This window comes from Simochromis diagramma, unplaced genomic scaffold, assembly GCF_900408965.1.
Source record: "Simochromis diagramma unplaced genomic scaffold, fSimDia1.1 OVJJ01000131.1, whole genome shotgun sequence".
Lineage (NCBI taxonomy): Eukaryota > Metazoa > Chordata > Actinopteri > Cichliformes > Cichlidae > Simochromis > Simochromis diagramma.
Genome location: NW_024387200.1, coordinates 892,280 through 905,230, shown reverse-complemented (window position 1 = coordinate 905,230; position 12,951 = coordinate 892,280). Strand labels below are relative to the sequence as shown.

The following is a 12,951-nucleotide window of genomic DNA, read 5'->3' as shown; positions in this document are numbered from 1 at the left end:
TTAAAGCTAATAGAGTCACTTTACATGATTAATCAAATTTAAATTATACCGGGCGTTGGTGCAGCCTCCTCAGTTCATCCTCTGTGTGACATTAAGATGTTTTCACTCCTGTTCATTGAAGGTGACTCTCCCGTTAAAGGTACTTATTGTAAATTCTTGTGCTTAACACCAACTTCAAACTTTTCAGAATTAACTAAAGCTTTGAAAAGAACATTAAGATTCAACTGCTACATCTTTATGACCCGCACACATATATGCTGAAGAGATATCAACTGAAGCTGAACTGGGGCTGTGCTCTACTTTCGTGTAGTACCAATTTGTACCACAAGATGGCACAGCGAGACAGTGTAACCTTGAAGCAACACCCATTTCTGTGGGAGCAGCTAAAAATAAATTAATGACTAGCACACATCCTGAAAATATCTCAATACAACTTAATACAGCATTTGATAAGATGCCGATACTGGCGGGAACTTTTTTGCTAAATTCTTGAAAAGATGATTAGAAAAGGCACATTTAAGCCAGCCTTCTCCTGATTACTGTCCACTTATGAAAAGAAGTTTTAAACATCAGGTGGGTGGGACATATGTGCCTGAGATGACCATATTAAGGATCTCCTTGCAACAGTATATTTATATAACAGAAAGCCAGTAAAATCGAAATAGGATCTCTTTTAAGGGGCATTTTATTATTTGTTCTTTCAAGTAGTTTTTTTGTAACACAACTCTTTAATACCTGAAGGAAAAACAGAGATAATTGGTACATGATCTGCAGATGTCACTCCAGGAAGATTACAAATTGCTCCTGTTTTTGGATTCTACAGAGAAACGTGGATATTCTTCATTTCTCTGCAGCTGTGTGCCTCCACTGTTGCCATCACTGCTGTTAATCTCCTCCATTTCACAGCAATTTACATTTATAGACAACTGCAGTGTCTGCAGCAGTACTGTAATCATCACATTAAGCTTTTTAACTGCCTGTCAGGTTCCCTCTGGAATATTTTCACAATTTTAAGCAAACATGGTGATATATGGTTTATGAAAGTATATGGGAAACACTGGAGAGAGGGTAATGATCTACTGGAGGATAATTTCAGCAACGAGGTACGAGTGTCGCACAGCCGAATAAGCAGAGAGCTGTTATTCCCAGCAGAGAAGTTTCAGATATTAGATTTATTGACCTGGCAGACGGCATGAAAATGAGACAATTGTCCAGCTCGTTTTGCTCTCAGTTTGCATTTTATGAGAGAAAATTTTAGCCAATTCATTTCATGATATGAAAACCTGGTAGATAATTTATGAGTCTGTGAGCCACACTGAGAGCAGAACAGGATATTCTGCACATAAATGATGAGTAATTTCAGCAGTAAAACAACACCCTGGCCACTTCAGTACTCTGTGTGCCAGAGCTTTAATACAAAAATGGGCCTAGTTTTTACAGTATTAATATCCAAGCTAACTTAGAAAATGCTTCTGTGATTTGAAGGCAATCTGCATTAAAAATCTAAGCAGCAGTTGTGCTTAATTTGTCTCCTTATTAGGGTGACATAAACCTTTCTTTTAAGAACTTGTACATGAAAAGAAATAATAAAAAATGAACTAAAGCAATATATAAAGTCTAACAATAAAAGCAGGCAAAAACGATAAATATATGTGCAGTATATCAAGATCTTTAAAGACAGTGAATTAGAGACTAAAGAGCAGTATCCCAACAATGAGTCCATGCTGCTCCACCCTTTTCAATCAAAGTTGTACAAGGAAGTCTCAACAAAGATGTCTAGTCTATGTATTAAAGATGTTCTGGTCCATTTACCCTGGTTTCCCAGGTGGAACCAGTGAAGCTTTAACATAATTTCAGTGTGTGTTTCAAACGTACCAGTTGAGGAGTGCCCTGACACCTGCTGACTGGAGACCAGCGACCTGGAGCTCAACCCTTAAAAACATAGGAATAGGAACATGAAGAGAAAGTCAGCTGTGATCAGTGTTGGAGTTGTTACTCAAAAAAAGGTAATATATTACTTTACTTTTTTGAAACAGGTAATGAACTACATTCCTCAGCTGGTACCTGAGGAAAGTCATTTATCTAATACAACTTCTCCTTTGTGACATCACGTATGCTTTGCATGGCCTGAGATGCACTGTCAGATAATTACCAATTAACAGTATGAGAGTAATGTGTGACTTAAGTCTTTTAGAGCCTACGTCGTAGTACACTCAAGTGGCCGACACTGTTGCCACCATGTTGTGTGCATGCAATGCTCTGCAGTTCCACTGCTAATACACTGCTAATATTGGTGCTGAAGATTCTCTCTTTGAATTGATCCATTGTCTACAGCAGCGGTCCCCAACCCCCGGGCCTCGGACCGGTACCGGTCCGTGAGTCGTTTGGTACCGGGCCGCGAGAGTTGAGGCTCAGGTGTGAAATGAATGGTTTTCAGGGTTTTTATCGGTTTTCAGCGTTATTTTGTTATCGTTTTTATCGTTAACTCGGTTTTCCTGGGTCTTTTCACGTGTGTTATGAATAAATCTTCTTTTTTTCGGTACCGGTACTAGTTTTATTTTGTCGTATTTATCCGCGACACCTTAAAGGCCGGTCCATGAAAATAATGTCGGGCATAAACCGGTCCGTGGCGCAAAAAAGGTTGGGGACCGCTGGTCTACAGGATGAGCCAATCACAGTTGATTACAATCTCTGTTAATGTGACATCTTGTTACATTTCTAGGGAGATGCATGTGAGGTTAAGGTGTAAGTTAAAGCACAGGGATTCAGAAAGGTTTGTGGTTATGGTGCATCTATGGCACAGATTTATCACAGAAGCTTAAATCTCACTTTAGGCTGTAGCCCCACACAATGATACAAATCTCTATCCTAACCAGGACAAACACACAAAATATGTTTTCAGTGTTTAAGAGCAAACATCAGGTTGACAACAAAGCTGAAAATCAGCAAAAGGAGTCACGTTAGCAACAGCTTTTTTGGCTTTTTGGTCTGTTTCCACTTTAATATTAGCTTCTCACCCGTTTTGTGCAATTAGAGTAGAAGTATTATTGATGTGTCCACTCCTGAAAACTTGCAACCACTCAACTAATGTTTGCCTCCCTGCACATGATGTGAAGTCATCTAATTGTAGCATGTGCAGGAAAAAAATGCACGTTTGATTTTTTTATTTTGAAATCCATCAATCCTGTAGGTAACTGAAGAACTTTCTTAATGTAAGTAACACCATAACTGTAATGTGATTACTATGTTACAGAAAAATGTAATGTGATTCCAGTAACATGTTACTTTGTATAGCATATCTCATTATCTAAACAGTGTCTGCGTTTGTTTTGCAGATTCATACCTTGGTAGATGTCGTACTGTCCTGACATCAGATTGTAGCTCATACCCAGGTGTGTGTGATGGTGTGTGTGGAGGTGTCGGGCGAATGACACATGGTTCCTCTCTCTCTCCGTCTCTCTCTCTCCCTCAGGGGATCCCTTCTCACCAGGCTACAAACACACACACGCACGCACATACACATACAGACATACACACACACGCTTACACTGTGCCTTTCACTTTTCTGTCTCCATAAGATTTTAGATGTGATCACTATTTTGATCTATTACATTCACATCATGCCAAGAGAAGTTATTTTATATTGACAAAATCAAATCAAGAATTATCTTGGCTAATTTTGCCAAGCTTAAGAAAAAAAATTGCAAAATTGTATCTCTATGATTTTTTCAGCAAAGAGCAAAAGGTTTGTTTCTGCCTTCTGAAGTGACCCATGTAAGACAAGACATCCTGAAACAGTCATGCCTTTGTTAACAAGTTTGCATGGTGATAGTGTTTAAATACACACATATTCAGGCCTATAATAAGAAGCTAATGAGTAAAATCCAAGTTCAGGTTGGGAGATGTTATATATGAGATAAGCAGCCACCACTTACAGACTAGCCAAAATACCCTTACCAATCCTGGAAGAGCCTGTGGACCACAAACCATGATGTAGGAAGAGCATCTATAGGTTTTAGTGTCAGTCTGAAGTCGAAAAGTAAAGTCAAAAGTTGTGCATGTTTTGTTGCGTACATTGTGTTAGAAGCAACTTGATTCCTGCTTTTCTCCTGTTACCTGCAGGCTACTGTAACACATTTTTGGTTCTTTAAGCTTTAATATATGCGCCTTAAACTTGTTAAAAAATGAGACTTCTAAGTGTGCTAATATTCAAATGATTTTATTTTTCTTTAACTGTTAAACTTCACAAAGGCTAAAACTATCTAGGGCACATCTAAACACTCATTTAATGGAATAGAAATATAATCCATCAGACAGTTAACTTATACAGTCAACATTTTGCCGGCTTTACTTTGTGGTTTCCAGGCTGAACTTTATTAATATAATAAGTCCAGTCTTTATGAACCAAATCATTTGCGGGACACCCACATGCAGGGCTTTTAGTATATTTTTCCTCTCACTCTCTGTTGCTTTGTCTGCAAAGGAAAAACAAAACAATAACCTGATTATAAAAATAATCCTAAAACGTGTACGTGTTGAGGTCATCACAATAGTTTCCTATTTAGGGGTTTATTAGGCATGTTTATGCCACGCTGATGTTATGTGATGGTCTTCATGAGTGACTGCTTTAAATGCAGAGTGGAATCAAAGCAGTCTACCATTTTTACCCCCATCTTTATCTTTCCCTGAGGTGTTTTTCCTGTCTGAGGAAGATATCAGATCTGTGTCGTGTGAAGGAAAACAAACATCAGAAGTGTGTCGCTGTGAGCTGCAGTGTGGATGTGGCAGTAAAGCCTCTCACAGCAGGTGATTTTCCGTGATACTGATGGCTCTGCTGCTGCAGCAGCTCCATGGCTGAGGATGAGGATGAGTCGCTGCTCTGCTTGCTGCTCACCGCTCCTCCTCTGCCGGGTGGTGTCACCTCCGATTCTTCCCTGCCTGCCGTCTTACCGTACAGAGGATAATGAAAACCTATGACGACAAACACAGAAACAAAGAAACAGGCACACAGTAACTTTACATATCTATAAAAAATACAAATTATATTACCAACTCCAAACCAGTACATTCATTTGCAATACTTAACATGATATATATGATATTTATACTTGCACTTATTAAACTTTATTATAAATCTAAATGAATTGCACTTTACATTTTTAAGAAATACATTTTTTTAAATACACAACGTAGCTATGTGACACTATTAAAACTCATATATGCAGATTGATATATTTATGATTTGCCACCAAATACTCAAAAACTTTGAATTTTCTGACAGTTATTTCATGGTTCAGGCTTTAAAGAATTAACTAAGCCAAAAATAATCAAGAAAATTTCTTAATATAGTTTTGCATGTTAAGCAAACTCATCTTTTGCTGTACATGAACAAGGAGAATGAACAGACGCAATATTTATGAGAGATTATGTTGTGAATTGGAATTCAGTTTCATAAATAAAGGCCTGCTGTTGCAGTTGCCTTTCATACTCCAGTATAGGGGGCAGCATTGTGTGACAATATCCTTTCAGACAAAGGACCCCCAGCCATCCTGCTGAGGCTGAGCTGTCATCAGCTGTGAATGAAGAATGAGTGACTCACCGGAGAAGCAAATTTATATATTGCTCAGTTATGTTCACTGATATTCTCAGTATTCACAAAGTGTTGGGAGATTAGACTATGTGCAGCGGAGCACTGCATAACGTATGTGATGTGTGCAAGTGTACGCACTTCAGACTGCACAGCCAAGTGAACAACCCACTTCTTTTTGTGTGAGGGGAACAAAGAAGAAATGCTTGACTGTTTTATAGTCAGCTCATCTTCCTGGTATCTTAGGATGTTAAAAAGCACAAACCTGATGCGACATGCCAGATAAACTCCAGCCTCTGTAATCAGTGAAGGGTATTTTATTTGCTGAATGGCCAATGACAGCAGGTAAAACTCATATGATGGCTAATACTATGTAACTATGCATCTTCACTCATTTAAAAGCCTTTCAGTGATTCAGTTTCAACTAGCACATCAATTCTTGTTATTGCTTCAGCTTAAACTTCAAACTGAATGTTTCAGATGTAGCACTCTACTGTATTTTAATGTGAATACGCAAGTATAAGTGTAAACAAGAACTTTAGCTAAACTACTTAGCTGAGCCGAGACTAAATGGTGGAAACAGAGGTAAATAGCTAACAGTTCCCTAGATTAATTTTTGCATTGTTCCGCCTTTGTCTTCTGAGCTCTTATAACATATTTACCAAAATGTTGAACTACGCCCTTAACATTAACTCCGACCTTCACTCAGAGTCTTACCTGGGTAATTGTGGACCAGGGTTGGGGACACCCCTCTGTAGGAGCCCCCACTGCTCTCGCACATTGCCAGGTAGGGTTGATAGGAGGAGTGCTGGTACTGAATGTAGGGCTGCTGAGGGGTCATTGGAGGAGAAACTGCCGCCCGGGCACTTTGTGACTCCTCAGACAGCCCTCCCATTGGCTCCTGGCCCTGATCATCCAGCCCTTCCAGCCTGTCTGAATCCTCCGTGTCGATGGCAGGCGGGAGATCGTGCGGTGCATGGACCCTGGCTTTTTTAGCATCTGCACCCACAACTCCTCCTCTTTCTCCTCCACCTCCTCCTCCTGAAGTCATCTTGGCTCCGGCAGGCTCCATGGTAGCTCCCCATTCTTTTCCACTGTCTGATTCGCCCTCCTCAGCCTCCTCCCCATGCTGACTCTGTAGCTCTGAGTATTTGCTGTGAGCGAGGCGGTGAGCCCAGGTGGGGCCGTCTGAGGGCTAGATCGATGGGGACAAGTGTTGGTGCTACTTGCAGTGTTTCCCCTATAATTCTTTGTTAACAGTGGTGGGTGGGAGTCATTTTGGGGTTGGTTCAACTCCAGTCCACGTCTGTCCCAGTTTGTGTTTACACGGGTAGTTGAAGGGCTAAAACTAAATGCCTTTTTTTGGATTAAGTCTAAATGTTATCTCTTTGTCTCTTGGGATTTTTGGAGGAAAAGCAAAGCAAATTTATGACTTTCATTGCACATTTTCTTTTTAACAGGGGTGGAAAATTTCTTGTTGCGGCGGCCCACCGCTGCTGAATGACTATAGAGGAAACACTGAGTGAACAGAGCCATAGACAGACCATCTATCACTGGCTCTGGGTGTGATGTTGATGAAGGATGACGACGTTTCAACAGCAGGCGGCCATTCAGAAGTGGGATGTGAAGACTGTGGCGTCCCTCTCAATGACACGAATGAAGACACGCCTCACACATGATCAAGTGCAGAATTTAGGCCAAGAAAAAAAAGAACCTACCCTCCCCAACGCAGCTTTTGCTCAATTTGTACAGCCTTTGTTTGTTTTTTCTTTTTTACATCAGCATGGCTAGAGTCAGCGATTAATCGCATTGTGAGAAGACATGGGTTACAAATCTGTACAAGCTTATGGGTTAGAAAGGGTTTTTTTTTAGCTTCTTTACAGCTAAGGTGGTAATTCTCTCTCTAAACATCAAAATCGTTTGCCTCCATCAAATCAAACAATTTTGAACGAAGTAGCGTGTTAAAGTAGAGCTACACCACCACAGAAGCCACATGGTCTTTTTTTATTAGCACCTATTGGTTTAGCTGTACACACTGTGTGATTAATCTCTTTGTGACACTCAACAGCAGTCATTAAAGCACACCAACAACACCATCAGCGGCGGCGGCAGGTTATAGACACAGGGAGAAACTTACACTGGAAAAGGAAACATTTGAGTCCAGATCTGTCTGACTGTTTGGGTTGTGGAGTGATGAAGAAGAGGAAGAGGAGGGTGACTTGATGTCATCACAGTCTTTCATTGAGACCTGGTGCTGGTCCACCATGCCACCGTGCACTGACTTTATGCCCAGGCTCTGTCCCCTTTCTCCCCTCTCACTCATCTCTACATAGGACAGGACAGGTTTGGGACAGCAACCTTTAGCACCGTCTGGACCTTTACCTAGCATGGGTCCACCAGCTGAACACCCAACCATATGTTTAACTTCCTCACTGTCTCTCACAGTCTGTGCCCTCTGCTTGGCACTGGATGTCTGGTCACAGCATTTGGAAGATAATAACAGTTTTTGGTCCATGTACAGTCCCCTTGAATACTGGCCATAATATAGGGACTGGGCCAAAGCTGTCTGGGTCTGACTCATAGCCAGCTGTAGCTGAGACTGAGGTTGTCCGTCACCTTTCTTGGAATCAGAGAACTCGTGGGAGGAGTTTTTATCATCCTCTTTCATCTCTTCTTTTCTGTCTTTCCCCTTGCAGTCGTGGGCTGAGCTTTTGTGGAAAGTCATGTTGCTGCTGTTCTGCCTATCTGACTGCATGTATCCTGACAGGTAGTAGGGCTCATAACTGTGGTAGTACGGGGACTGAGGGTCTTTTGATGACGGGGTGCATGCTGTGGGTGGAGTTTTACCAGAGTTACTATGGTTGCTGTTGGAGCTCACCTCGGAAGAAGTTGAGGAGCCAGACTTGGATCTGATTCCATCTGACCGACATTCGGAAGATCCCCCATCATCTGCAGCATCTGAGATGTCAGAGTAGGCGGGACTGTTATTCTTGCTGCTGCTGTCTGCTGTACCCAGGCAACTACCACTTGCATCAAGGCGTGATGAGCTACCAATAGAGGGACTGGGGGCATTGTCAGTAAAGGTGTAGACCTTGTCGGCCTCAGCACGAATACTGGCCATCCTGCTCTCTTGGCTCTCACTGAGTCCATTCATTACATCCTGCTTGCTGAGGTGTTCCTTTAGAAGGCTTCCAGAATTCTCTTTCACCCCAATTTTAGACCCAACACCATCATCCATTTTTATTCCACTGCTGTCTCCATTAGGTGTTCTCACTGCATCTTTGTTATGTTTGTCTTTAAGTCTCCGCTTTTCTTTTTTCCTGGTCTCCTTGCAGTTGACCAGCGTAGCTTTGACCAGGCTTGGCTCTACAACAATGCTTAACTTTGGTTTGATGGGTTTCAAAGGAAGATTTTTACTAGTGAGGCCTACAGCTGCCATAGGAGATGGCTGCTGTGAGTTAACAGCATCTGCTGTGCTGGATGGATATGTTGTGTTGGGTATGGCGATAAGTTTAGGGGGAGCAGGGGCTGGAGCAATTGGCCGGTTGGTCCTTGACTTGGACAGCTTCTCTACCTTCCCGTTGGCCTTCTTGCCCTTATCACAGGCACTTCCCTTTTTCTCGATCAAACCTTCAGCTTCCAGTTTGGGCATCTCGACTGAGGAGTTCCTGTCTGGGACCATGCAGTTCTCCAGAACCACAGTCATGTTAGATATGATTGGCAGATTGCTAAGGTCATCAATTAGACCATCTTTTAGCAGTGAGGTTCTTCTGGTTTTGGAGTTGGCTGTGGGGCTGTGGTCGGTACTGAGAAGAAGTCGTCTGTTTTTAGGTGACCCCACTGTGGTCACCTTATACAGAGGAGCATTTTTCTTTGAGGAGCTGTTGGTATTAGTGCTGTTGTTTGTCTCTGAGAGGTCATATGTCATGTTGCTGATGCTGTCCTCGCAGTCTGATAGCCGTTCTTCGCTCTCCCCATCCTTCATGGGTTCCAGTTCAGGCTTCCGCTGCTCCTCAACCTCCAGGTGTGCATGCGTCTGGTGGTAGCGCAGGCCATTGATGTGCTTATAGCGCTTAGTGCAGTTTGGGTGGGGGCAGTCAATGAGGATGGGTGGTGGTGGTGATGAAGCACAGCCTCCTCCTGGATCCATAAACGATGGGTCAGATTTACCCTGTGGTGTGGACGGGGCGCTTCGGGATTTTGCACGAATCCTCTTCCCATTGCCATTTTTAACGTCATCTGAGGAGACCAGGCTGAGATCCAAGTCAGATGGTGGCTTGTTCTTTCGCTTCCCAGATGAGAGAGAGGCTGGTTTCACTTCCTCCACAGTGAAGAAAGAAGGAGGTGCTCGGCAGTTGCTGTTGATGAGGTTAAGACTGCCTCTTCTTCCTTTGCTGTGGATAGGTGCAGCTGTTCCGGCCACACCACCTCCGCGGCTCCTGTGCTGAGACAGACCACGGACTTTGGCAGCAGGGGTTGGCTCTACACAGGGTCGATCGGCCATGGCAATTCGCATACGCTTTCCCCGGCCACGACCACCTGGTAACTCAGGGTCACTGGAGGGTGATTCACAAAACCTAGACAGAGGAGGAAAAAAACAATGAACTAAGTAAATTCCCTTTGATCAAATAACAGTCATACTAATCAATTAATCAAAAGCCCTTGATTAACTGATCATCTTTAAGTGTGACTAACTCTACAAAAGCAGAGTTTCTGACAATTTTGAGGTGGGTAATAACACAATTCAATCGAGAAAAGACTTCTACAGCTGATCTTAGAGCTTTGAGAATGAACAGTTATTGCCCATAAATCTGGAAACGGTTAAAAGGCCATTCCCAAACAATTTGAGGCCCATCATTCTACCATAAGAAAGATTGTTCACAAATGGAAAAACATTCCTGGGAAAGTCCTAAAGAAGGATGTTCCAGCAAATTCACCCTAAGATCTGTCACGATCCTGGGTCTTATGACCCAGTGTTTTGAGTTTTAGTTCATTTTGAAGTTTATAGTATGTTTAAGCTCATTAGGTCTCCTATGTTCATTTGCTTATTAGTTCCCCCTTGTGTTTCCAACCCATGTTAAGTCTCCCTTGCTCTTCATGTGTTTCATGTCTGTGTCTTACGTTGTCAAGTTCTGGTTGTCATGTCTGCGTCTCATTATGTTTCCTATTTTATTTTGAAGAGATCTTGTGTTTTTATATTATGGTTTATGTTTTGAGTCCTTTGTTGTACTGTTTCTTGTTTCCCTAGGTCTCAGTTATGGTTATCATAGGTTTAGTTCTTTGGCTTTGTCATATGGCTTCCCTGTGTTCCATGTTGTGTCTGTGACGTTTTTGTACCATGTTTCAGGTTCCTATGTTCTGTGTCCCCAGTTGCTGTTAAGTTTACATGTCTAGAGTTCAGTCAGTGTGTTTCCTGTTTTACTTTGGAGGTCCGTGTCTCATGTCAGTGTTTCTAGTTTTGCTTCCCTTGTCTCGTCCAGCCTGATTACTCCCAGCTGTGCTCTCCTTCTGTGTCTTGTTCCCTCGTTATCCCTCTGTGTATTTGAGCCCTGTGTTTCTCTTTGTCAGTGTCGTAGTCCCCCTCATGGCTGTGTTTCCCTGTGTGTCAGTTTATCCATGCCCCAGTTTAGTTTTGTTATATTTTTTGTGCCATTCTGCAATAAAGCAGCTTTTTGAGTTTTATTCCTGCGTGGTGAGTTTTGCGTTTGGGTCCTTCTCTTGCCTGCACACAGCCGAAACATGACAAGATCAGACAATGTAATACTGCCAAAAGACAAGAGCTACTTCTACAGGTCTCTGTTAATCAAGGTGTTATATTGGTCAACTCAAAGTCCAGACTGTGACAAGTCTGCAATGCTCTGAACTTTAAGACCTCAATTAACTGAAGTCACGATGTAAAAAAGAGTGGGACAAAATTTTTAGACAGTCATGTGAAAGACTGATAAAAGGACTTCTGGTTGACTTGTCCCAAAGTTCAAATCATTTGACTGGAGTAATCTTGGGCATGTTAAGTACAACAAAAAAATATAGTGTCAAGTAATAAATCAGATAAGACATGTGAGAGGACAGTGTGCACTTCCAAAAACAACCCACACTGACGCCACAAAATACATAAAAATAATTAAACTCTTTCTGCTCTGTGAAAGCAGCCTTTGTGTGAGTTAGAGAGGGAAGGTTATCCAGAAGGTAACTCTTTAAGTTCTGAATAATAGAAAAACAGAAATAGGAGAATGAGCAACTTAAAAAGTAACTGTGGAAAGTGCAATTTGGGTTAGTTAAGTTAGCAAGAAACTCTTTCAACATTGTACTTCCAAACAGTTTGCTTTGATTTTACTCTTCCACACAAGGAAATATGCTTCGAAAGTGAGAAAAGAAATTGCTTAAAGATGACGGCTGTGCTGTGATTTTGGCTCCAATAACATGTAAAATAATGAGACACAACAGAAGGTTTCTTACTTTTGTCTCTCTCGTACTGTGCTTACTAATGAGGATGAAGAGGGGTTGTCCTCTGATTGTTGGTGTTTTCCATCTAATACTGTAGGGTCTTTACCCTACAACACTGACTTGAGGTGACTGTTGCTGTAAACTATGAACTGAATGCTATTCAGGACAGCCCTAGTGTTGTTGTATTTGTAGAATATATATTCCATTATTTATTGTTGAGGTCATGACATCTTCCTTAAATCCTGAGCTGAAAACAAGATTCTCTTTTTCATGTCCATGCTTTTGTTCCTGAAAGGTTTTCATTTTTTATACCAAGAACAGCTTGTTCATATCATTACCCAAACTGAACTCCAGAATCAGACAGAGACCCCATGAGATAACATATTACCATTCAAGGCTCATCTGAACCAATTTACCCAGTCGTCAGGCATAAAAATCGACTTTTTTCTGTACAAAGCCTGCTCCTCTTTTGATAACATAAAAAAATCCTGTACAATCCACAGTTATCTCTGTATTTGATATGGAGACATTTTGTATTCACTTGCCGTCCCTTCTACTTTGAAGTCCTTTGATGCTGTTTACCTCGGTGCCTAGCATCTTAACACTGGAGATGCTTTTCCACACTCGGATATTGTTATTCATATCAAAAACCTGTCTGCTGTGATGACAAAAATGCCTCACTTTATGTTTATCCGCAGTGTAAAGCATGGCTTTAGACGCCGGACTCTGAACCTTGCATCGGGGCTGGTCTTCTAATGCATTAATTATGACACGTTATCACAGGACTGATTTGTGTTAAATACCCAGTGAATAAATTCTGACCTTGGAAAAAGAGTTTTGGGTATTAATCACCTTATTAATGGAACGGACTGCAGAGCACGTTGAGACTAGACTTTCTCGTCTCCCTCTGTGATTTTAAA

At 41.7% G+C, this 12,951-nt stretch overlaps 1 protein-coding gene across 3 annotated transcripts in view; it reads right to left on the bottom strand.

Annotated features, from left to right (window-relative positions):
• The window catches only part of znf608 (zinc finger protein 608), a 66,038-nt gene that overhangs the window by 4,300 nt on the left and 48,787 nt on the right, over positions 1-12,951 (bottom strand). The window contains exons 4-8 of one of the 3 annotated variants that reach the window (XM_040050588.1): positions 7,725-10,164; positions 6,305-6,782; positions 4,802-4,971; positions 3,344-3,491; positions 1,876-1,932 (exon numbers count right to left, since the gene is read on the bottom strand). In XM_040050588.1, the coding sequence (XP_039906522.1) occupies positions 1,876-1,932; positions 3,344-3,491; positions 4,802-4,971; positions 6,305-6,782; positions 7,725-10,164 (3,293 nt within the window). The remainder of the gene's footprint in view (positions 1-1,875; positions 1,933-3,343; positions 3,492-4,801; positions 4,972-6,304; positions 6,783-7,724; positions 10,165-12,951) is intronic. The other 2 variants (XM_040050589.1, XM_040050590.1) reach the window with 2 other exon arrangements.